A 25,713-nucleotide genomic window follows, 5' to 3' on the forward strand; every position below is an offset into this window, starting at 1 on the left:
GAGTTGAAGGTCATAGTGAATCATGAAAAAAAAAAGGAATTATATTTGTTTGAAGCAAAACTTTAAGATAAACTTATAGATAAATTATCGGAAGAGTTAAAAGATAAAATAAGAGCTAAACTTAATTTAAGTGCTGTGGAACCATGAGAACATTTTCTAATAGTGAGAGGAGTTATGTATATGATCCCAGCTCTTTTTTGATAATAGATTTGTTGAGCATAAGAAAGGGTCACACTTGGCCGGGCACAATGGCTCACACCTGTAATCCCAGCACTTTGGGAGGCCGAGGCAGGTGGATCATGAGGTCAAGAGACCATTCTGGCCAACATGGTGAAACCTCGTCTCTACTAAAAACACAAAAATTAGCCGGGCATGGTGGTGCACACCTATAATCCCAGCTACTCAGGAGGCTGAGGCAGGAGAATCGCTTGAACCCGGGAGGCGGAGGTTGCAGTAAGCCAAGATTGCGCCACTGCACTCCAGCCTGGGCAACAAGAGCGCAACTGTCTACATAAATAAATAAATAAAACAATGAAACTTGCTGCCTCGATGACTCTTCCTTTCATGGAAGATTTCTCTGCAGCATATGTTGCTGTTTGATAGCATTTTACCCACAAAACTCCTTTCAAAATTGGAGTCAATCCTCTCAAACCCTGCCTTTGCTTTCTCAATTAAGTTTATGTAATATTCTAAATTTTTTGTTGTCTTTTCAACAATGTTCACAGCATCCTCACCAGGAGTAGACTCCATTGCAAGAAGCCACTTTTTTTTTGCTTATCTATTAGACGCAATTTCTCATCCATTAAAATTTTTATTGGGAGAGTGTATCAATTCAGTCACATCTTCAGGGTCCACTTTTAATTCTAGTTCTCTTGCTATTTCCATCACATTTACAATTACTTCCTTCACTGAACTCTTAAATACTGCAAAGTCATCCACGAGAGCTGGAATCAAATTCTTCTAAATTTCTATTCGTGTTATTTTGACCTCGTCCCATGAATCATGAATCCCTTTTTTTTTTTTTCTTCAGACAGGAGCTCGCTATTTTGCCCAGGCTGATCTCAAACTCCTGAGCTTAAGTGATCCTTTAGTCTCAGTCTCCTGAGTAACTGAGATTATAAGGCAGCACCACCATGGCCAGATAATCACAAATGTTCTTACTGACATCTAGAATGGTGAATCCTTTTCAGAAGATTTTCAATTTACTTTGCCCAGATCCATCACAGGATTTATCTATGGCACCTGTGGCCTTATGAAATGTAGTTCTTAAATAGTAAGACATAGAAATTGAAATTACTCTTTGATCCATGGGCTACAGAATGAATATTGTGTTAACAGGCATGAAAACATTAATCTTCTTGTACATCTCCATCAAGCTCTTGAGTGGCTAGGAACATTATCAATGAGCAGTAAAAAAAAAAAATATATATATATATATATATATATATATATATTTTTTTTTTTTTTTTTTTTTTGAGATGGGGTCTCTGTAACCCTGGCTGGAGTGCTGTGGCACGATCATGGCTCACTACACTCCAGCCTGGGCTCAAGAGATCCTCCCACTTTGGCCTCCCAAGTAGCTGGGACTACAGGTGCATGTCACCACACCTGGCTAATTTTTAAATTTTTTGTAGAGACGGAGTCTCACCATGTTGCCCAGGCTGGTCTCAAACTCCTAGGCTCAAGCAATCTGCCTGCCTCAGCCTCCCAAAATTCTGGGATTACAGGTGTGAGCCACTGTGCCCAGCTAATGAACAGTAATATTTTGAAAATAATCTTTCTAAGCAGTAGAAAGTCAAGAGTGGGCTTGAAATATTCAGTAAACCATGCTATAAATAGATGTGCTGTCATCCAGGCTTTGTTGTTCCATTTATAGACCACAGGCAGAGTAGATATAGCATAATTCTTAAGGCGTAAGGATTTTCAGAATATTAGGTGAGCCTTGGCTTTAAATCACTAGCTGCATTAGCCCCTAACAAGAGAGTCATCCTGTCCTTTGATGCTTTGGAGCCAGGCATTGACTTCTCTGTAGCTACGGAAGTCCGAGATGGCATCTTCTTCCTATGTAAGACTATTTCGTCTACAGTGACAATCTGTTGTTTTGTGTAGCCACCTTCATCAGTGATCTTAGCTAGATCTTCTGGATAACTTATTGCAGCTTCTGCATCAGCACTCGCTGCTTCACCTGTACTTTTTATGTTATAGGGACAGTTTTTTTCCTTCAACCTCATGAACCAGCCTCTGCTAGCTTCAAACTTTTCTTCTGTGGTGTTCCTCACCTCTCTCAGCTTGCATAGAATTGAATTCAAGTTAAAGCCTTGCTCTCTGAATTAGGCTTTGACTTAAGCGAATGTTGTAGCTACTTTGATCATTTATCCAGACCACTCAAACTTTCTTCATATCAGCAATAAGGCTGTTTTGCTTTCTTATTTGTGTTTTCACTGGAGTGGCACTTTTAATTTCCTTCAAGAACTTTTCCTTTGCATTTACAACTTAGCTGTTTGGTGCAAAAGGCTCAGCTTTTGGCCTCTTGGGGCATGTCTTCCTCACTTAAGCATGATCATTTCTAGCTTTTGATTTAAAGTGAGAGACCTATGACTTCTCCTTTCACTTGAACACTTAGAGGCCATTATAGAGTTCTTCATTGGCCTAATTTCAGTATTAAATAGGGCAGCCCAAGGAGAGGGAGAGAGTTGAGGCAGTGGCCAGTGAGTGGAACAGTCAAAACATGCACAACATTTATTGATGAAGTTTGCCATCATATAGAGATGTGGTTCATGGTGCCCCAAAACAATTACAATAGTAACATTAAAGATCACTGATTGGCCAGGCGCAGTGGCTCACGCCTGTAATCTCAGCACTTTGGGAGGCCGAGGCGGGCGGATCACGAGGTCAGGAGATCGAGACCATCCTGGCCAACACAGTGAAACCCCGTCTCTACTAAAAATACAAAAAAATTAGCCGGGCATGGTGGCCAGCACCTGTAGTCCCAGCTACTCGGGAGGCTGAGGCAGGAAAATGGCGTGAACCCAGGAGGCAGAGGTTGCAGTGAGCCGAGATCGTGCCACTGCACTCCAGCCTGGGTGACAGCGAGACTCCATCTAAAAAAAAAAAAAAAATCACTGATCACAGATATAATAATGAAAAAGTTTGGAATACTGCAAGAAGTACCAAAATGGGACACAGACATGAACTGAGCACATGCTGTTGGAAAATGGCACTGACGGACTTGCTCAACACAGGCTTGCCACAAACCTTCAATTTGTAAAAACAAAAACAAAAACACATCTTCAAAGCGTAAAGCAAGGTGCAATAAAATAAGGTATGTCTATACTGTATAAAATACAAACAGCTGCCTTTATTTTGAGGTAGGGATAATCAGCTGAAGGACTTTGTACCTGGGATCTTTCTCAGTTCCAAATAACCTTTTCTCACACAGTCATAACAGTCCACTGAGATAGAGGTAGATCCTTGAAGCCATGGGTCTTCTAAGAGAGCTATAACTGGGACAGTATCACTTCTGACCTCACTCTGACCTACGGAAGGTACATCCTTCAGCTCCTGCCAACTTGGCAAAAGGCTTTATTCCCAGATGTTTTGCTAATTGAGGTCTTAGTGTTTTCTGATAATCTGTAGTTTTCTGTAAAACTTCTTTATAGGACTTAGCATACTTGTAGTAATTTAAATAACTATTAGTCTGTTATTCTCTCTTAAGCTATAAACTTTACTGGAGCAGAAAGTCTATTTTGTTCATTGCTATCTTCCCAGTCCTAGCATATAGGTACTCAAATATTTGTTGGCATACTAACCGCATTATTTTACATATCTAGGATGTGGCTCCTATAAAATTTAGAGAGCCATGTGCCAGCTTGGGTATCCTCAAATGTATTGAGTTGGTCCCAAGAGTGAGCACCTCAAGAGGGCAAGGCAGAAGTGCATGGCATTTTTATGACTTAGTTTTGGAAATCATGTACGGTATTTGTTACTTCTGTCATACCTTATTGTTCAAAGTAGTCACAAAGTACTTTCCAAGTTCAAGGTGAGGGAATAAGGACTTCATAACACTTGATGGGAAGAGTGTCATAGTCACATAAGAAGAACATGTGAAATGGGAGATCTCGTATTGGCTATCTTTGAAAAAGAATGTTACAGTTGTTTATAATTTTCACAAAATTTGGAAAACTTTTTGGCCCTTATTTCTTCAAACATATTTTCTGTCCCCCTCCACATTGTTTTTTTGAGACTAATTATATGTATGCTTTATATCTCACTAAGACTTTGCTTCTTCCTTTTCAGTTATTTTTTTCTCTCTGCTTCATTTTGTATAGTTTGTGTTACTATTGTCTTCAGGTTCACTGTTATTTTCTTCTGTAGTCTCCAATCTGTGGTTAAGCTCATCTGTTGAATTTTTTTTTATATCTTCTATTTTCTCACCTTATTATGTTCATATTTTCCTTCAAATCCTTGCGCATATTTATTCCAACTATTTTAAGTTAACTGTTAACTTGTCTGCTAATTCTCTTATCTATCACATTTCTGGGTCTGTTTCTATTAACAGATTCACCCCCACCCCAATTACAGTATTTTTCTGCTTCACATATCTAGTAATTTTTTATTGCATGCTAGACATTACAAGTGCTACATTAAGTATCTGGATATTGTTGTCTTTAAAGAATATTGGCCAGGCATGGTGGGTCACACCTGTAATCCCAACACTTCGGGAGTCCAGTGGGCAGATCACCTGAGGTCAGGAGTTCGAGACGAGCTTGGCCAACATGGTGAAACCTCATCTCTACTAAAAATACAAAAATTAGCCAGGCATGGTGGCAGGCACCTGTTGTAATCCCAGCTGCTCAGGAGGCTGAGGTAGGAGAATCGCTTGAACCTGGGAGGCAGAGGTTGCAGTGAGCTGAGATTGTGCCATTGTACTCCAGCCTGGGCAACAAGAGTGAGACTTCGTCTCAAAAAAAAAGAAGAATCTTGAAAATTGTTTTGGCAGGTAGTTACTTGCTAGTCAGCTTGATACTTTCAAAGCTTGCTTTTAAGCTTTGTTAAGGCAAGTGTTTGGAATAGTTTTTGCTCTAGGGCTAGTTTAGCTCTACTACTAAAGGATGATTCTCCTTAGAGCTCTAATGAATGTCCCTGGTATTCAAGATCATCCTATCCAGATAGTGGGAACGCAGATGTCCCCCAGCCTGTGTGAGCTCTGGGAATTGCTCAGCTTGCAATTCCAGTTTGCAGTTTCATTGCCTGGCTTTGTGGGGTTTCACCTAATACATGTGTAGGTTAGTATTCAGTAATGGACTAAAGGGATCCCTATGCAGAGGTCTCCCTTCTGGAGGTCTTTCTCTGCGCTGCAAATCTCAGCCACCTCAGTTTCCACAAATTCCAATCTCAGTCTACTCAATTCCTGAAGAAAGATACATTGTGGTCTGCAAAGCACTTCTGGGCAGAAAGCTGGAATGATCACAGGGCTCACCTTATTTGTTTCCCTTTTCTCAAGGATCACAATTCTTTACTGCCTGTTGTCTGCTGTTTATATCAATTTTTTCATGTATCTTTGATCCAGTTTTCTAGTTGTATGTGGTGGAAGAGAAGATTCTGTACCAGTAACACAACATGTTGAAGTATGAATTTACCCCCAGGATTTCTTTCTTTTTTTTAACCACTTAAAGTACAACTTAGTTTCCAAATGTAAAAATGAAGTCAACTTTGAGTTAGAATAAATAACTCGGCTTCAAGATTCAGGCCTACCTCTAACTTGCTGCATGAATATTGGCAAATCTTACTTGTTTTTTGGCAGACACAGCAAAATTGAATTGAATATAATCCTATTTGCCCTACTTCTCAGGCATTCTTTAACAAGCAAATGGAAATAAAAACAAATCACATTAAATAAGGATGAGGTTATATTTATAGTTAGTTGACAACTCACTTTTCAAACCTCTCTTGCCTATCTTCCAGTTCCATTCTCTAAAGAATAAAAGCGCCTGAGTTAAAAGTGTAGTGAGACTGGTGCTGTTTCACTGCTCCGCCTCTTAATATTAGCCAACTGCTACTGAATGTTTTCTATGTGCCGGGAACTGTGTAAGCCTTTTATGTGATTAAATTTACTAAACTTTCTTTTTTCCTTTTTTTTTTTTGAAACGGAGTCTTGCTCTGTCGCCCAGGCTGGAGTGCAGTAGCACGATCTCGGCTCATTGCAACCTCCGCCTCCCTGGTTAAAGCGATTCTTCTGCCTCAGCCTCCCAAGTAGCTGGGGCTACAGGCGCTTGCCACCACGCCTGGCTAATTTTTCTATTTTTAGTAGAGACAGGGTTTCACCATATTGGCCAGGCTGGTCTTGAACTCCTGACCTCGTGATCCACCCGCCTCGGCCTCCCAAAGTGTTGGGATTACAGGCATGAGCCACCACGCCTGGCCTTACTAAATTTTCATAACTGCCATATGGATAGGTACTATTATTGTCATTTGACACCTAAGAATGAGATTAAGCAACTTGGAGAAGGTCACATAGCAAAGTGGCAGTGGCAGAACTAGGACTGATTTTTTTTTTTTTTTTGTATTTTTAGTAGAGACGGGGTTTCGCCATGTTGGTCAGGCTAGTCTCGAACTCCTGAACTCCTTATCTGCCCGCCTCAGCCTCCCAAAGTGCTGGGATTACAGGCGTGAGCCACCGCGCCCAGCCAAGGACTGATTCTTGAGCCATGCTCTTAACCACCACTATGTGACTACTTAAAAACTACTGAAAATGCATCAACTGCTGCTGTAGAATCATTAATTATCCTTAAATATAAAAGAGCATCATCTCTGCCATCCTGTTAACAAATCCTGTTTGTTTAGTCAGCCTGACTGATTTCCATGGGGAAGCAGAAAGATTGGGCTATCATTGGAATATGTGATTCCTGAGAAAAACACCGTTACGATGGCTGGAAATGGAAGATGATGTCCAGCACCAACTACCTTGAGAATAGGCTATAAGTGGAGTACAGAGGATCTAGTGTGGTTCTCAGAGGATCACTGGTGTGTACTGAATCTCTACTGTATGTCTTTTAATATTAATAGGCTCATTATTCTTTTTTCTCTCCTTTCTCAGACACATTTAATCAAACCAGGCACCAAAATGCTAACACTCCTTCCTGGAGAAAGAAAGGCTAATATTTGTTTTACTCAAAGAAGAGCTCCATCTACAGGCATTCACCAGAGAAGCATTGCTTCCTTCTTCACCTTGCAGCCAGGTATGGTGACCCATATGGGAATACTTCATTATCCAGAGCAAAAAAGGAGCGTGTTCATTTGTCCATGTTAGACCATTTATGAGAAATGGTGAAACCAGTGCATTGTGTTAAACTTAGCCTGTTAGAAGAGGTTATAAAACATAAGTTGTTGCCTTTTGAAAAGCAATATATGTGTACTTTTACAAACATACTTTTCTGGTTCTGTTTTGCTCAGCTTAATATTAAATATTTGTATTTGCTGACAGAGCAGTCAGGAAGGGTGTACTTGGGAGTTGGAGGTGCACTGGGGAGTTGCCCTGCCATTAGTTAGGTGGTATATATCTTGGGTTGGCCACAGTGGGTACTCTGTCTAAGGTTAATTGATAATTGATATTTTTGTGTGATGCTTCTCAAATTAGTGAAAGGTTCAAAGATGCTTTTTCTTAGCCTCACATAAAGTTGGCTTATGTCTCATCCTTTGGCTGTTCTTTGCTTCCAGGTCCCTGTTCAGGGGAGCAGCTGACTCAGAGCAGGCTGGGCCTTAAACAGCAGGGTTCCTGCCACTTGGAGGGTGTTGGGAAGAGTGCTCTAATGCCGGGTGTGATTCTCAGGATTGCTTTGCCTAAACCTTCAAAATGCCCTCTCCCTCCTCCAAACAAAAACGTACACTCTTTTGCTTTATGTAAGGGCAGATTTAAAAAAAACAAACAAAAAACCCACTTTTTCCACTTACAAATTCTGGTGTATTTTATAGTCTATATTGAATTCTAAGGAAAAGTTGAGAATTCTCACAAAACCTAGTTTCTGCAGTATAATTCTTATTGTAGAAGGAAAGAGGAAATCAGTTATTCTGCTTTGTTTTTATAATTAGATCTTGGAATAATTTCAGCCAAGTTGGGAATTCCATGTCCTCCATCCTTATCTTAAGGCAGAACACAATCCACTCTGCCTGATAAAATTAACAGGCTGGACACTAGTAGTTGTTTCACTATTCTACCTACTGATTGACTTAGCATCCTAATTGTGTCTTCACTCCCTTTCCAATGAAATGCCTGGGGAGTGGAGGACCCACGTTTTTCACACTGTCACCAGAAGGTTTCTCAGAGTTGGATAGTTAATGTCATCTTTAAGACCTTACAAAACTAGTATGTGTTTAGCATGTTTCTTTAAGGATAATGTCTAGGAATGTATATTTGACCAGGATCACCATTTAGTAAAAAACCACATTAAATAAAAAACAAAAGCAAAACTGATGTGCCGTATGTTAAACAAACCTACAAATGAAAACTCAGCTGGTAAAGTAGGCTATGGTCTGATAGTATGCGATGTTTGACTTTATTAGGTAGGTGATGGGAAGTATCCATGTATTTGAGTAGGGAATATAAGATCTGATGTTTTAGAGTTTATTCATGATAGACTGGCAAGATTGAAAACAGGAAGATTGGCTACAAAGTTATGTGAAGAGTCTTAAGACTCCTGCACTAGGTAGTAATAGTAGCTGATACTGATTTCAGAAAAAGCCAACTGAATCCTGCTTAGGGCAGTTTTTCTGCAGAATAATATTTGTTCATTCCTGTTTTATTAGGAAAGACAAATGGCAGTGACCAGAAGAGTGTTTCATCTCATACAGAAAGTCAGATCAACAAAGAGTCCAAGAAAAATGCGACCCAGCTAGACCATTTGATCCCAGGCTTAGCACACGATTGCATGGCATCCCCTTTAGCCACTTCAACCACTGCAGACATCCAGGAAGCTGGACTCTCTCCTCAGTCCCTCCAGACTTCTGGCCACCACAGAATGAAAACCCCATTTTCAACTGAGCTATCTTTGCTCCAGCCTGATACTCTAGACTGTGCTGGAGACAGTAATACCCCACTGGCTTTTTCCTTCACCGAGGACTTGGAAAGTTCTTGTTTGCTAAACCGAAAGGAAGAAAAAGGGGATTCTGCCAGGAAATGGGAATGGCTTCATGAGTCTAAGAAGAACTATCAGAGTATGGAGAAACACACCAAACTACCTGGGGACAAATGCTGTCAGCCCTTAGGCAAGACTAAATTGGAAAGAAAGGTGTCTGCCAAAGAAAACAGGCAGGCCCCTGTCCTCCTTCAAACATACAGGGAATCCTGGAATGGAGAAAACATAGAATCAGTGAAACAAAGCCGTAGTCCAGTTTCTGTGTTTTCCTGGGACAATGAAAAGAATGACAAGGACTCCTGGAGTCAACTTTTCACTGAAGATTCTCAAGGCCAGCGGGTCATTGCCCACAACACTAGAGCTCCTTTTCAAGATGTAACCAATAACTGGAATTGGGACTTAGGGCCGTTTCCTAACAGTCCTTGGGCTCAGTGCCAGGAGGATGGGCCAACTCAAAATCTGAAGCCTGATTTGCTCTTTACCCAGGACTCTGAAGGTAATCAAGTTATCAGACACCAATTCTAAATGTTTGAAGCTTTGTTTCTAAAAGTACCTTGAAATGATAGAGATGTAGGAAAATATAGTTGTGGGTGGAGAGAGGAGTGAGTTTGTTTAGGTGGGAAGGTGGCATGGGATGAAGTTGTCATTACTGAGCATCTTCTCTGTGTAAATAAAGGGCAGTACCATTGTTAAGACAGTGGGATTGGCATCATGGCTTTTCCTCAGGAAGATGGTGGCTGGTAAATTCCCTGAATGAGTCTATGATGAACACTGAGGCAGCACGGTGGGTATTTATCTCTATGAAAGTGCCTTTTACTCAGCCTGCACAGAGCCATCTCTTTGCCCTTCCAGATGTCTGACTGGGACCTTGCTTATGGATGTGTTTTTGTTTTTTTTTTTTTGAGATGGAGTCTCGCTCTGTCACCAGGCTGGAGTGCAGTGGTGGGACCTCAGCTCACTGCACCCTCTGTCTCCCGGATTCAAGCGATTCTCCTGCCTCAGCCTCCCAAATAGCAGGGACTACAGGCATGCGCCACCACGCCCAGCTAATTTTTTTTGGATTTTTAGTAGAGACGAGGTTTCACCATATTAGCCAGGATGGTCTCCATCTCCTGACCTCCTGATCCGCCCACCTCAGCCTCCCAAAGTGCGGAGATTACAGGCATAAGCCACCGCGCCCAGCCAGATGTGTGAGCTTTTAATCTCTGGCTGATCTTAACCCACATCAGCCTAAGCTTGGGATGATTACTCTTGATCCTTTTTTTTCAGTGATTAGCAAATCTCCCCACAACCCAGGTGTGGAGAGAAGAGAGGTAGAATGGTGCTAGTTTCCTATTTTATTTTTGTGGTAACTGTACAGCACTTTAAAGTTATATACTCTATGTTTAAATATCTCCCTTAAAAAGCCTGAGCTATATAACAATCTGGATGTGACTCTGTTACCCTTTTCCCACAAGATAGGAGGGAATCCCCTTTGTAAAACTATGAATCCAAATAAATGTTTACAAAGTGGCTCTTGTGATAATTGGTAATTAAACCATTACCAATTTTATTTTTGAAAAGGCAACACTGTAATAGTATATGCTGTCATTGCCCTGAGCCTGATCTGAACCAGAGTCTAGTTTGACCTGTCTTCTACCCAAGGCATTATTCTTTGTTGTTGATGTGGTATCTAAGAGGCTTAAACAACCTCTAAGGGACAAACTTGCAAGGTTATAAGAGAACTGCTTCTTTTTTTTTTTTTTTAACTTAAATTTTATTTTTTTGAGACACGGTCTCGCTCTCTTGCCCAGGCTGGAGTGTGGTGGCATGAACACGGTTCACTGCAGCCTGGACCTCCTGGGCGCAAGTGATTCTCCCACCTCAGCCTCCCGAGTAGCTGAACTATAGGCACATGCCACCATGCCCAGCTAATTATTTTTAAAATATTTTGTAGAGATGAGGTCTTGCTTTGTTGCCCAGGCTGATCTTGAACTCCCAAAGTGCTGTGATTAGAGGTGTGAGCCACTGTGCCTGGCCTAATTTAAATGTTAAATTCTACTTTTATCGTGTATGTCATCTCTCCAGTCATTTTCCTGGAAGACCTGCTTTTAAGAATGTATGGGGCTTAGTGCGGTGGCTCATGTCTGTAATCTCAATGCTCTGGGAGGCTGAGGTGGGAGGTTTGCTTGAGACCAGGAGTTTAAGACCAGCCTGGGCAACATAGCAAGACCCCATCGCTACAAAAAAATTTAAAAATTTCCTGGGTGTGGTGGTGCATACCTGTAGTCCCAGCTACTCAGGAGGCTAAGGTGGGAGGCTCACTTGAGCCCAGGAGTTTGGAGGCTGCAGTTAGCTAATGATCCCACCACTGCACTCCGACATGACAGAGCTAGATACTGTTTCTAAAAAAAAGAAAAAGTATAGGGCAAAATCTCTACAGAAAGGGGGAAGAAACCCCGTAGAAGGGCAGGACCTTATAAGGAAAGAGGAGAAGCCAGTAGCCTGTTTAAGTTCATACACCTTAAAATTAACAATAATCTTATGCCCCTGAAGGATACTGGGTAATCGCAACTCAAGAGATGGACACAGCAAATGCATTCTCTCTCCAAGTCCTTCCTTTAATGTCAGGTAGTGCTTCAACCCAAACACAAGCAGTATACATACCATAGAGAAAGGGACCTGAGGGCATCTGAGTCATGCATGGTGTGGTACATACAAACCTTGGCCCAGCCCAAAGGAGCAGTCAAGGGCCTGGAAGAAAGATGGTTTGCTCTTTCCCCCTCCTCCTTTCTCTTTCCTACCGGGCTTAAAGTCCGTGGAAGAGAAAGTTTTTAATCAGTGGAACTGATAAGGCCTCAGGGCCGTGGAGGGTAGATTTGGTTGTTCAGGAATATAAAATGTGTTTAAGAAAAAAAACAGCCCAGGCTTCCCAGCAGTAGCCCATGTGTTGGCTGGTTCAGCAGCCTGACCTCTACATCTAGACAAGGAAGTGAGGAGGGTGATTGCTGGGCATTGGTGTAGGTTTATGACGGAGCAGCATAAGATTTTCCATGCCCTGTGAACATGTATACAAACATTTATAGCCCCTTCCCCTCAGCCCTGCTCTGCTGCAAGGAAGCTGCTGAGAGTGAGTGACAGCTGGGCACAAAGTGTCTTGTGAGACCAGTTATAGGGTCTAATGCAGTGAAGTCAGTCATTTAGGACCTATTTTCACACAGGGGCAAGGAAAAACCAGAAACAACTTCTCTCTTACCCTTTAAACTAAGATACTTCATTCTACACGATTACCTGAAACAAATGTCTCAGGTCAAATCACAAGCCTTAGCTTCTGCTAGGGTTTGAAGTCTGGGAAACATATAATCCAGCTCTTCTCTTTCAGTCCAAGCTCTAGCTTGTCAGCAAGACTGTTGCAGAAGATCTATCCTTAAGAGGCAGAAACATCTGCGGTGAGGAAGGCAGCTATTGAAGGTATTCCAGGAGCATGAGACTGAGTTTGCAGAGCTGAGGGTTGTCAGTTTCCTTTTCTACTGATATCTTCTTCCTTTAGAGCAAACTTCCTCCTTAGGACCTCAGAGATAAGCACAGCAGGGTCTTCCTCCTTCAATAAACTCCGGTTCCTAGAGACACAATAATAGCTTGAGTACTTACTCTTTCCTGTGTAGTGCTGTATATCTTTTGAATACATTATCTCATTGAATCCTCACAACAATCTTACGAGGTAGGTGCCATTACAATTCCCTTTCACAGATAAGGAAATTGAAGCACAGAAAGGTTATACAAGTTGCCCAAGGTCACTAGTCACTCAGCAAGTAAGCAGTGAATCCAGAGTTCAAAACCAAACTAGCTGGTTCCAGATCTCATCTATTAACTAGAATGCTTTACTATTTCCTGAAATAGCTATAAAGTATGGGCAAAGTAAAGGACCATCAATCTGTTAGAGTTGGCCTCTGGTGGCTAAGCTTCTGCCTTCTGGCCCTGTTTTCTTAGTAGCATTTCCCCAGAGGGTCAGCAGGGGAAGTGACTGATGACTCTTGGCTATTCTGACCCTTGATAGTTCTGGAGAAAAGGTGTGCTTGGGATTTCCTACCACCGGGTCTCCCCTTCAGGGGAGATGATTTTTTATGAGAGCCAGAATTAGAGCAAAACATTCACATAAGAAACTCATGGGAACAAAACCAACTCCAGACTGAAGTAGGCCCAAGTTATCTGATACATCATATAAGAGGGTCCTAGATACCTGGAAAATAGTTGCTTGAAATCCTAGTGAACTTATATACATTCATCATGAAGGTGTTTTACTGGTGATTAAGCTAAATATAAGAGCCAAGACTGACTATTCAACCTTCAAAGCAAAAACAAGAGGGACTGCGTTTGGTTGGTGACATATCTGAACCTTTGCTGACTGGGGTACTTTCCCATTCTTATTCACTGACCCAGCTCCTTCTGATCTGAGGACACAAGTGGGAGGAGGGGGCTAGCAATAAGGGTCTTGAATCTAATTTGGTCCAAAAGGCAAGTAAGAGAAAGTTTGAGAGTCAATCTATAAAACATTTTGTTCAGAAGAAAACAGCTCAGAGAAGACCAAAAACAGCAGCAACTGAATTTGGGAATGTGGAAGACCAAAGAGATATGGGTGAGTATGACCAACCTGACTAGGGCCAGTGAAGGAAGGTTAAGAGTGACTTCCCTAAATGGGTCAACTGCCAGGAAGCAATGAGGGAGTCACTTAGCCTGGTCTACTTTTCAGAGGGAAATGGATCCCAGGAGACAAAAAGGGATCCAGGGCAAGTAACTTTCCCTTTAACAAGAACTTTATCAACTCAGGAGAGGACCTCGCTTCCCTGTCCCCAAAACAGTTTTTCATCTGCATTAACAAACAGAGCTGCACAAGCTGGGTGCTGGCCATCAAGGTCTGGCTCTCAAATGCCCAGGAACCTGCATTCAAACCAAGCTCCTCTGGTGAGTCCTGTGCAGCTGTTGAAACCGCAACCCACAACTGGAGAAACGCTATGCAATGGGGTGACTCCCTGAGGCTTCTTTGCCAGATGAAGTTTTTCAAGGTAGGTATTCCCCAAAGACCCTCATACTCCATCGGAAAAACCTAGAGCTCCACTCCTTGGGGTTCTACTTTAGTAAGTTAAAGGTGTATTTTTAACAAATCTGAGCAATTCTGATGGGCAGCTAGGTTTCGGAACTACTGGTGAGTCTCAAAAGCCTTATTCTCAAATCACTGAATGTGCAGGGTTTGTTTGCACAATGGACCACTGTATTTTAAAGCAGAAATCTCCAACTTTATGAAATTCTCCTCCCACCAAAAAAGTCTACCAATTTGAGATAAGAAAACATAACAAAACATAATGTCATGCAACCCCTCACTTTGAAGGGTGGGCCATGAAGACACTGTCACTAGCAGTATGAGGACTGAAGTGGTAAAGCCACCTGAGGACAGAAGTTGGATTAGATGAGCCTTCTTGTAAAATCCCTACTAGCCTCATATTTGGTTGGGGTGACCAAACCCAAAAAATGTAGTGTTGCTCTTTCCTCAAACTGGGGCCCCAGGCACTGGCAAGCAGGTAGTCAGCAAGCTTTATGAATGACATAACATATGGTACTACTAAGAACTTACTATGTAAGTATGTTGCATTACATAATTGGCCATGGGCAACTCTGAGTAAATAGATACCAGAGCTCCTGATCAGATACTTACAGATCTTGACTCTGTTTCATTCGGTGAAAGTCCTTCAGGATACCCATCATGTCTGCAAAGCTGCTGGCCTTGGACAAAGAGACGCAGTCATCCTCTTCAGACGAACTGCAGGCAGCTTTGTGTTCTGGTTTGCAACATTCAGGGCTGGCAGAACAAAGCAGGGGGACTGATGGAAGCTCAGGGACCTCCACCTCTGTCTCCTCGGTGATGTCACTAATGACAAAGGAAGTTGTAGAGTGGAATGAGGATCCAAAACAAGGTAAGGGAGAAGAGACATTTGAACTTCCTGGAGATAAGAAATCTGGCGTTAATGAAGCCGAAGCTGAAAGAGAAAACAATAGGCATGGGTGGACATTGGGGCTAGAACACAGTAGCAATATCTTCTCCCCACAGCCCTGCCTACTGAACATTCATTTCCTGGGCTGACACCATGACAATCTGGGAGAGCCAGGATGGTATCTGTAGCCAGTGGAGGGTCATTCCACTATGCTTCTCACTCGGGGGCTCAGAAAGCTGTAGAAGCACTGGGCTTTTCCAGTGTTCCAGGAAGGCAGGAAAACCCAGCCCCATAATGGCCTTGGCATTTAAAAGCTCCCATTCCACAATAGGCTGTGGAGTGACAGCCCTGTCATAGGCCAAAGCAGCAGTGATAAGAGCTAAGGCCTGAATTTGTCCTTTTCTCTAACTAGACTAGTGCTTTTGACTATGCTCCTTTGAAATCTTGCTATCTGTGAACTAGAAGACATGTTCTGAGCAAAACCAGAATGGTGACAGACCTCCCAACCTTCCCAAATTTCAGTGGAGAGAATTTCCTCAGTTTTTACATTTCTAAAAATACTTTAAAAACACTAAATACACTAAAAAAAAAAAAAACACTAAAAACACTAAATACATAAAAAAATAAAAAAAAAAGATGTTACTTCTGCTTGTCTCTTGGATGACAAAAAAGTAGCCAAGAAATAACAAAGTTTCAGTACAATTCTTCATAAAACTTCCATGTGAAGAAATTAAATACATGAAGATTTCAAAGAACACCATGATTTTCATGTGTCCTACCAAATGATAAATTTCAGAGCTATGACTCTGAGTCAATGCAGAGTGAAAAAATGAGGATGGGAGGAATATGAAGATAAGCCCTGAGCATCTTGGGAGAGATCCACCTGTTGGCTGTCCATGCCTCTGGTTAAGGCAGGCTTCCCATCCATTTCCAGTGGTTCTGCCTTAACTGTAGACAGAAAGCTGGAGGGGTGGGTTACAGGGCTTGTTTGCATAATAGACCACTGTTTTTTTTTTTTTCTTTTTTTGAGACGGAGTCTCACTCTGTCGCCCATGCTGGAGTGCAGTGGTGCAACTTCAGCTCATTGCAACCTCCACCTCTGCCTCCACCTCCACCTTCCAGGTTCAAGGCATATGCTGCGACGCCCAGCTAATTTTTGTATTTTTTATAGCGACAGGGTTTCACCATGTTGGCCAGGCTGGTCTCGAACTCCTGACCTCAGGTGATCCACCCACCTCAGCCTTCCAAAGTGTTGGGATTACAGGCGTAAGCCACAGTGCCCGACCACTGTATTTTAAGGCCAAGATCTCCAACTTTATGAAATTCTCCTTCCACCAAAAAAGTCCACCAATTTGAGATAAGAAAACATAACATAATGTCATGAAACTCCCCACTTTGAAGGGTGGGGCATGGGGACAATGTCACTAGCAGTATAAGAACTGAAGTGGTAAAGCCACTTGTGATTCCTGGTAGAAACAACAAGGCAAGGGAAGATAGGTGCGTAAAAAGGGTAAGTCTCAGTGGTGGTGGGGGGAATGTTTACTTCTTGTATTGAAAAGGAAAGCAGGGTGCGGTGGCTCATGGTTGTAATCCTAGCATTTTGGGAGGCTGAGGCAAGTGGATTGCTTGAGCTCAGGAGTTTGAGACCAGCCTGGGCAATGGCGAAACCCTATCTCTACTAAAAATACAAAAAATTAGCTGGGCATGGTGGCATGCGCCTATAATCCCAGCTACTCGGGAGGCAGAGGCACGAGAACTGCTTGAACCCAGGAGGTGGAGGTTGCAGTGAGCCAAGATCGTGCCACCGCACTCCAACCTGGGTGACAGAATGAGACTCTGTTTCAACCGCGGGCACAGTGGCTCATGCCTATAATCTTAGCACTTTGGAAGGCCGAGCTGGGTGGATTGCTTGAGGCCAGTTTGAGACCAGCCTGACTAATGTGGCAAAACCCCGTCTCTACTAAAAATAAAAAAAATTAGCCAGGTGTGGTGGTGCACACCCGTAATTCCAGCTACTCAGGAGGCTGAGGCACGAGAATCGCTTGAGCCCGGGAGGCAGAGGTTGCAGTGAGCCAAGATTGCGCCACTGCACTCCAGCCTGGGCAACAGAGCAAGAACCAGGACCCTGTCTCCAAAAAAAGGAAAACTGGCTGGGCTCGGTGGCTCACACCTATAATCCCAGCACTTTGAGAGGCTGAGGTGGGTGGGTCATCTGAGGTCAGGAATACAAGACCAGCCTGGCCAACATGGTGGAACTCTGTCTCTACTAAAAATATAAAAATTAGCCAGGCCTGGTGGCACACCCCTGCAGTCCCAGCTACTCAGGAGGCTGAGGCAGGAGAATCGCTTGCACCCGGGAGGCAGAGTACAGTGAACTAAGATCGTGCCACTGCACTTCCAGCCTGGGCGACAGAGCAAGACTCTGAGAGGAGAAAAAAAAAAGCTACTGTGGGCTTATGTAAGATGTGATCTTAAAGACACTTAGAAGAGGGTATCAGTTTGGGGGCTAAGGGAGGGACTCTGCCTGGGGTCACAGGTTAATATTTTGTTCTTAACCAAACCATTCAGCCCAAAATGGCTGGTAGAAACCATCTAAGAGGCACTACAGGCTAGCCAGGCTTCAGGACAACCCCAGGGCCCGGAACCTAAGTACCTCCAAACCAAGGATTACCATTTTCTTTACCCCTGTCCTGGCCAAGAGCCAGGGGAAAGGAACAGCCTGTTACGTTCTGGCCCTGGCACAGGGGCTCCTACCTGCATCAGCTGCCACTATCTTTGCAATCTGGCTGCGCAAGTGGCTCAGCTCGTCCTGCAGCTCAGTAGTGCGGCTTAGGGCTGGCAGAGCTGGCTTCTTCAGGGCCAGAAGCCTCTCCTCGGACCCACGCAGGTTGGGAACAGAGGCATTGCGCTGCATGACAATCAGAGGGCTGGGTTTCCAGGTGTGCCTCAGGGGGCGCGTATCACTCCTGGACCAGGGAAAACCAAGTAGATCAGTTAGAGACAGCAGGCCACTGTGCTCCTAAAGTTCCTTCCCCCACTTCTATGAGAGTAGTATAGTAAGGTTCTGCTCCTCTCTGAGCCCACAGTTCTCATTTCTCTCTCCTTGCTGCCTGCCACCTCTTCTGGGAAGTTCTCCATTCCTTAGCAGACCAGCTACTGCCTCAACTACCTGACCCGAGCATATGTCTCCTCTTCATCCGCAGCAATCCAGGCGATGTCAGCCAGGGTAGGGACTGGGGGCACATCTCTCAAACACAGGTCAGAGATGTTGGGCAGGGTCTATGGAGAAGCAAAAGTCATCAACATTTACAGACGCCATCATGAGCCAATCAGAAACTGCAGAATACACAGGAGGGGTACCTAATCCGGCACTGGGTGTCAGGAAGGCTTCCTAGAGGGGGCAGAAGAAGGTTCCTGGTCGAAAACATTGAACAGAGGCCAGATGACAGTCAGGCATGGTGGCTCACACCTGTAATCCCAGCATTTGGGAGGCCGAGGCAGGCAGAATGCTTGAGACCAAGAGTTTGAGATCAGCCTGGGCAACATGGCAAAACCCTGCCTCTACCAAAAAATACAAAAATTATCTGGGTATGGTGGTATATGCCTGTAGTCCCAGCTATTCAGGAGACTGAGGTGGGAAGATGGCTTGAACCTGGGAGGCAGAGGTTGCAGTGAGCTGAGATTGCACCACTGTACTCTAGCGTGGACAACAGAGCCACATTCAAAAACAAAAACAGGCAAGACACATGAGTCTATGGGATTACAAACAGTTCTGTGTCTTCAGTGGAACAGGCCTGAGTCACCTTTTAGTAGAGATGGCAACTGTCTAAAACCACGGTGCCCTCTGGTGAAAATACAAGTACAAGGTCATCCACAACCTGTTACAGCAATAGGAAATTTTTCCTGACTAGCTTTTTATAATCCTGTATAGCTAATTGAGATCTACATTGTTACAGCAATGCTGTTTTAAACAAACCTGAAAATTTGAATATATTTAGATTTAAATAAAAATAAATGATTATACAAAAGGAACCATAATAGGATTTCTTAAAATAGCTCCTCAACCTAGAGATGTTGAGTAAAGTGAAAAATTAGGATTCAGTCATGTTGACTGTGATTACAACAAAGTAAAAAACATCCATCTAGAAAAAGAGGACTACACTAAGACATTAATAGTTATTGTATTATTACTATGTAATTATAGGTAATTTATTTTCCTTTTACTTTTCATAATTTTAATATTTTCATATGCTTAAATTTTCAAAATAAATTGGTAAGAGTCCCTTAAATAATATTTAAGGTAATTTAATAATAATAATAAATGCATATTTACACACAAGTAAAATTCAACTGTTTCTGCTACAAATTATTTGGTATGGTAGATGGATCCAGGATTGATCGCTCCTGCATTTAGATAGGAAACCTGGGACTCACAGGAGTTAAGTGATACTCCAAGGTCACACAGAGAAGAACTTCCAGTGACCCAGGAACTAGTGCTAAAATAGGGCATTTGGGGGAAGCCTCCATTTGTTTTCCTGATTAGCCCTGAATGCTCCTTTGCTCTTGGCAATTAAATGAGTAAACACATATAAAGTACAGCACAGTGCCTGACACATAGTATGTGCTCAGTAAATGTTATCTAGTATTACAAATACTACTCACATATATTCCTGCTCTGTGAGAGCCTGTGCCCTTGATTGTCTCTGCCCAGCATCTGGCCAAAGAACTGAAGAGGGTATAGCCAAGTGTGGGGACAGCCTCTATGCAGTGAGCCACACTCCCTAGCTGTCTCCCTTTTTTTTTTCTGATGCTTCTGAGGCAAGTTAGGACCAGTTCCTGCCCAGGATCTTTAGACAATTCTGGATAGCTGGCAATCTGAATACTGGGACAGCTTTTCCTGCCCCCTACCCCTGCAACACTTCCAACTCCATTCCTGACCCTAATACGAACCCTGACACCTCTTCTAATTCCAGATCCAGTTCCTACAGACTCTGCTTCTTAGCATCTTTTATACAGATTTGGCTCCTTCATTTCTGTTTCTACCTGGGCCCACATCCTTTCATGCACATATTTCTATCTCCTCTGTGTGGGTAGAAAGCACAAGTATTTCTTTTGTATCCCAGCTCCCCAAATGCACACATCTGAACCATATAGTTTGGGGCTGGTGCTTAACCATTTAGTTCCTAGAGGGAGGCAGCTGGGACTAATAAATGCTACTTAGCTTTCTACCACAGAAGGGGTCTCAAGAGACTTGGGCCAGGTAGGAATCTCTGCTGCTGAGTGGGTGCTAAAGGATCCCTAGACACAGAGGTAAGACCAAAGCACCCCAGTAAAGGATGCCCAGATTGGCCAAAAAGAGAAGGCTGAGGAATTATGGCCTCAGAGAAACACTAAAAATAGTGGAACTGGGCATGGTGGCTTGTGCCTGTAATCCCAGCTACATAGGAGGCTGAGGCAGGAGGACTGCTTGAGCCCAGGAGTTTAAGACCTAGCCTGGGCAACATAGGGAGACCTCATCTCAAAAAATAATAAAATAAAAATACTGGCTACATGGTCAATTCTTAGGGCTGGTGAAGAAAAGCAGAGTTCAGCTCAAAAATCACAATACTCAGTGTCCCATGTGGGGGACCTGTCAGGTTCCTTGTGGTCACAGGTTTGTATGCACTCAGGAGGACACAGTGACCAGGATATCTTATAAGCATTTAACAAATATTTCATAACAGAATGAAAAGTGACCAGGAAACAACCTACTTGGGCAGTACCAAGGGGTTTGGGGCACAGAAGCAGCACTGTCTGAGCCTCTACTCTCCTGCCCTTCCAACATACTCACCTCAAAGGACGCCCGGGCACACGGCTTCAAGGGTAGGTTGGTCCCAATTCTTCTTACTACACTTCGAGCAGCCCCATGTGGCTTGTTTTGCCAGATTGGGATGGTCTGGAGCAAAGAGAGACAGAGACAGCTACAACCCCAGAGAATGAATCCAACTACTGTCCTTGTCCTCTCCTCTCTAGCAGGGAGACTGAATTCCACAAACCTAGGGACAGGGCACTCTCTAGGGGCAAGTCAACTCTCAATTATAGTGAGGGCAGGTTCCCCAGTTGCCAGCCTACACCCTGGCCAGCCACCCAAGGGAATACCTGCTGCTGCTAAGGCAGTCAATGTTGGGAGGGTCAGGGAAGGGGAGAGGAAGTAGCTGAGTGTAGAGATTATCCAGGCTTTCCTTCCCGTCCTCTGTACAGAAAGGCAGACATACACTGACTCCTGAAGTGCCCCAGGATCATAGTTGGTTCTTCTTAGGGGGAGGGAGTGAAACGGTGGCCTTGCTCCAATTCCAGGCCTCTGGAGAAAGGAGTGCTCAACTGGAGAGTCTCAGAACCTTATACAGTACTTCAGCAGGCCCAGCACCCAACCTTCCCCACCATACCCCTGCCCTGGGAATGCCCCTTACCACAGTGGCTTCCATTCCTGACATTTGAACCAGCTCCTGCACTTGAAGGACAAGGCAGCCACTGGGCAGCTCCGGGAGGCGGGAGGCGTGACTCCTTCATATCAGGCCATCTGGAGGAGCACCAGATTTCCCTCTTGTGAAACAACCCCCCACAGTGGGGATTTAATGGTCACCACACAAGCCCCAAAAAACCAGGCCCTGCAGAGCCATGACTTCACAGGGGAGAAAACCAGCCCAAGAGGCTGCCCTCACCCAACACTTCTCTAAGTCCAGACTCTTAAAGGTTCTGTTAAAGATTTGCGGCCAGGCGCAGTGGCTCACACCTGTAATCCCAGCACTTTGGGAGGCCGAGGTGGGCGGATCACGAGGTCAGGAGAGCGAGACCATCCTGGCTAACACAGTGAAGCCCTGTCTGTACTAAAAATACAAAAAATTAGCCAGGTGTGGTGGCGGGCACCTGTAGTACCAGCTACTTGGGAGGCTGAGGCAGGAGAACGGCGTGAACCCAGGAGGCAGAGCTTGCAGTGAGCCGAGATCACGCCACTGCACTCCAGCCTGGGTGACACAGCGAGACTCCGTCTCAAAAAAAAAAAAAAAAAAGATTTGCCTAGTGAGCTTGGCCAACCCAAGAGCCTTCCTGGGCTCTCAGGTTTCTTGAGGCAAAACTTCTAAAGATGCAAATAGAATCCTTGGTAGCTACAAAGCTCATCTAGCCAAATTGTAAGTACTATCCAAGCCCAGGATTCATTCTTGAAGATGAGATGTAAAAGCACTGCTGGGCCCTTGCAAAGGGAGAGATCAGAGAAAATAGGAGAACGAACACCAGCTCATGCCAATCTCAGTCTCCTGAGCTACAGAGAAAAAGAGCCAAAAAAGTTTATCCTGGCTCAGCCACCTTCTGGCTTTGTAGCTACAGGCAAGTTATTTAACTTTTCTGAATGTTGGTTTTTCCATCTGGAAAAAGGAGACAGGAAAAGCTGCCACTGGAGGCTACCCTAAGGGTCAATGAGTGAAATGGGGTTGAGTGCTTAATGAACTGTTAAAACATGACACAGATGGGTGAGGTGACATCTGACTGCTCTTCACAGCAGTCCTTGCATGGTGAGCAGATGCAATCAGTGTGCTCGTTCATTCACTTGTTCATCAAACACCAGCAGTACCCACTTGTGCCAGGCCTTGTGCTGGGCACCGTAGGGGCTATGGAAGGAGTAAGACACAGTCATGCTCTCAAGGAACTCGCTGTCCAGCAGAGTGATAGGACATGAATACATACTTCTAGCAAAGGCTGAGTAGCATTAGGCAGGTGGCCAGATGAGGTCAGAGCTCTGGCCCTAGTGCCCTGTAGTAAGTTGCGAGGGAGTAGGAAATGAAGACAAAACAGCAAGAGCACAGGTCCAGCACAAGAAGGTGAAGGACATGGAAAGAGGAGCAGAGCATGATAAAGCTACAAAAGTAGGGGGCAAGTCATGAGGTCCGGGTCACTGGGGAGCCCTGGACAGGCTCTGAACGGGAGATAGACTAGACTGACAAAGCAGCTCTTTCTGGAGACCTCCTGTGGAGGGTCCCCTCTTCTACCCTTGGGAGACGAGGTGTCATTCACTTTACGATACACATGGGGAAAGGAAGTTGGACAGGGGAAGGCACTTGTCTAAGGTCACTCAGTGGTCATGCCAGTGCAAAGCACCCAAAGCCTGGTCCAGGTCCTGCCACCTCCTGCGTGGGCTCCATCTTCTCGGCTCAGTTCAAGCCTTTATTATCAGAGTCCCTCTGTGTGCCAGGCTCTGTGCTGAATGTCCGTGTCGGCCACAAATTGCACTAACGGTGCTTACTGCCACTTCCTCTCCGACCTAACCTCCAAAGACCCAGCTGGGCCTAACCCTCACACACAGCCAGAGGAATCCTTCCCAAACACACTGTTAATCACATCGCTCATCCGTTTAAAACTGGCTTACTAGAGCCAACACAGGATAAAATCCACAATCAGTCCCAAACCCATCTTTCTCTGCCGTCTCTAGACCACACTCACTGAGCACCAAGGCCTGCACGCTTCGCAGCCAGCCCTCCTGCTCTCCCCCTTGCCCTCCAGCCACACTGGCCCTCAACCCCCAACACTGGGCCCACCTCTGAGCCCTGCATCAAACAGCAGCACCCCCTTCGCCGAGCTCATTCTTCATCATTCCTCAGAGCTCAGCTTAAGCATCACCTTCCTTCCCTGCGACAGGGTCAGGTCCTTTCCTGTGCGCTCCGCAGCACCCTGCCTGTCCCTCGGAGTCCTCGCGAGAAGAACTAGATAACTGTGATCCCCGCGCACAGCACGGTGTCTGCCTAGGACACAGTGAGCGCTTCAACGCGCTGAACTAAACGAATGAAGGGGAACACCAACTCAGCTGTCACCCCCGCCCCCAAGTGTCACTGGCTAGAAGATCTTCCCCCGGTTCGCCGGCAGCACCGGTGGGTCTTGTCACCTCTGCGCCCCGCAGCCCTCCGGAGGCTGCAGTTGCTGTCTGTTGACAGGCGTCCCCTCAGGAGAACGGGAGCTCCTCCAGCGCAGGGCCCCGCTCAGCACCCCTGGTCCCGGGGGCCCCCACGGAGGCCGCCGCGCTCAGTGAAACTTTGCCGCGCGCAGCAGTGGCCGGAGACCCGCGCGGACCCTCTCCCCGCGGGGACCCGCCAGGGCGAGTCGCCCCTCCCCCGCGGCAGACGACCCGACCTGGGCCAAGGTCGGCCAAGTCCTCGCCGCCTGCCCAGCGGCCCTTGGACCCACAGGACCCGGACCCGAGTGCGCGGAAGCCTCCGAGCCGCGGCCAGGTCTCAGAATGCGCGGCGGGGCAGCCCGGCCCGTCAAGCAGCGAAGCCGAAACTAGAAGCCTGAGGTCTGGCTTGGTCACTGTTTGCTGGGGAACTCCGACGAGCAACTACCCTTCGGGAACTCAGTTTCCCCCGGGCCAAGTGAGACGGACAGCTGCGGCTCCCGCGAGAACTCGCGCGGGAACAGGAGCTGCGGGCTCCGCACAGCGCCCGGCACGTAGACCCAGTCTACTAACGGGCTGGAAGGTCGCGCTCCCGCCTCCGCGCCGCCCTAGAACCTTTCTCACCTCAGGCTCGGGCTCCCGGACTCTCTCACCTCACGGCCCCTCCTTCCACCTTGGGCCGCCCAGCCTCAACCTCCTTCACTTCCGCTGACCCGCCCCCCGGAAGCGATCCTCCGCAGCTGCGCACCGAGCCGCACCTCCGCGCACCCTCAGGAGGCGGGTCCAGCTCGGTGGCGAGGGGAGCGCGGCCCCCGAGTGGGCGAGGCGCTGGCGGCCGTAGGCTCCGATACCGCGGAGCACACTCCCCTCCATCGAGACCGTGGCCCCGCGGGGTCTGTGTCCCCGGGAGGAGTTGGCTGCGTTTGGAAATCCCTCGGCCTGGTATTCGTCGCGTCTCCCTGCTTGTTGCTCTCCACGTTTAGCCCCATCCGACTTCTGGAAGCCCAGGGGTGTGTCGCTCGACCCCTAAAATATGCTCCTACCCCTAGGGCAAACTTCAGAATCCTCACCCTGGCCCCCTTCCCAGTTCTTGGTTCCCAGGCAGGTCCCTTTGCAAAGCCTCTCTCCAGCAAGAATGCGCAGAATGGGCCTCTTTCTCCTCTGACTCCTGCCCTCCAGCACTTTGCAGCTTTCTTCTATTTTAGCCTCTCTCTCTCTCTCTCTCTCTCTCTCTCACACACACACACACACACACACGGTATATTCAATGAGTTTGCTTATTAGATGGGTACTTGATGTACAAGACTCCAGAGGCTCTGTGGGAAGAGCCACATTCCTTCCAGGCTCACTAACCCACTCCCTCTTTGTGCTCCAGCCCTCACTGTCTTGGTCTGTGGCATGCAGTTCCTGGGTCACATTTCCTTCTCTGCCTTCAGCACAGCCTCGGGCTGTGCCTGGCTCCCAGGCTGGAGTTCCTTGGTTCCAAAGCCTGCAGTCCCCTCTGCCAGAGACAGAGCTGGTTTCATGGGTGAACAGCCCATGCAGTCACAACGGGCCGCATGCTCAGAATCCTGTACTTGGTTTAGTACTTTGCTGTTGCCGTCTTGAAATGATTTTCTAATAGGGGGTCTTGTGTTTTCATTTTGCACGGGGCTGTGCAAATTATGTAACTGGTCCTGGCTAGAGACCTCAGAGG

General features: G+C 45.6%; 2 protein-coding genes across 10 annotated transcripts in view; one reads left to right on the top strand and one right to left on the bottom strand.

Moving 5' to 3' along the window:
- Positions 1–12,563, top strand: part of AUNIP (aurora kinase A and ninein interacting protein) — a 27,384-nt gene extending 14,821 nt beyond the window's left edge. Inside the window, exons 2-4 of the mRNA XM_003809475.7 lie at positions 7,097–7,238; positions 8,803–9,627; positions 12,493–12,563. Coding sequence (XP_003809523.4) covers positions 7,097–7,238; positions 8,803–9,627; positions 12,493–12,563 — 1,038 coding nt within the window. The remainder of the gene's footprint in view (positions 1–7,096; positions 7,239–8,802; positions 9,628–12,492) is intronic.
- Positions 11,707–24,771, bottom strand: MTFR1L (mitochondrial fission regulator 1 like). 9 transcript variants are annotated; one of them, XM_063593930.1, is made up of 7 exons: positions 24,642–24,771; positions 21,547–21,656; positions 20,928–21,032; positions 18,267–18,376; positions 17,852–18,063; positions 14,821–15,106; positions 11,707–12,730 (listed from the first exon to the last, which is right to left on the bottom strand). In XM_063593930.1, the coding sequence occupies exons 2-7, from the start codon at positions 21,568–21,570 to the stop codon at positions 12,625–12,627; spliced, it is 843 nt and encodes a 280-aa protein (XP_063450000.1). In that variant the 5' UTR covers positions 21,571–21,656; positions 24,642–24,771; the 3' UTR covers positions 11,707–12,624. The 9 variants fall into 9 exon arrangements, with proteins under 9 accessions (XP_063450000.1, XP_003809511.1, XP_003809513.1 ...); XM_003809463.3 differs by having other exon boundaries at positions 14,821–15,142; XM_003809465.7 differs by lacking the exon at positions 24,642–24,771 and adding an exon at positions 23,668–24,585 and having other exon boundaries at positions 14,821–15,142.
- Positions 24,772–25,713: the final 942 nt, after the last annotated feature.

Source organism: Pan paniscus, chromosome 1 (assembly GCF_029289425.2).
Source record: "Pan paniscus chromosome 1, NHGRI_mPanPan1-v2.0_pri, whole genome shotgun sequence".
Lineage (NCBI taxonomy): Eukaryota > Metazoa > Chordata > Mammalia > Primates > Hominidae > Pan > Pan paniscus.

Coding starts and splice junctions, on each gene's coding strand:
- MTFR1L (XM_003809463.3), bottom strand. CDS start 21,570: ATGTCAGGAATGGAAGCCACTGTG. Junction 21,033..21,546: donor CAGGAATGGAAGCCACTGTG/GTAAGGGGCATT, acceptor TCTTTGCTCCAG/ACCATCCCAATCTGGCAAAA. Junction 15,143..17,851: donor GATAGTGGCAGCTGATGCAG/GTAGGAGCCCCT, acceptor TTTCTCTTTCAG/CTTCGGCTTCATTAACGCCA.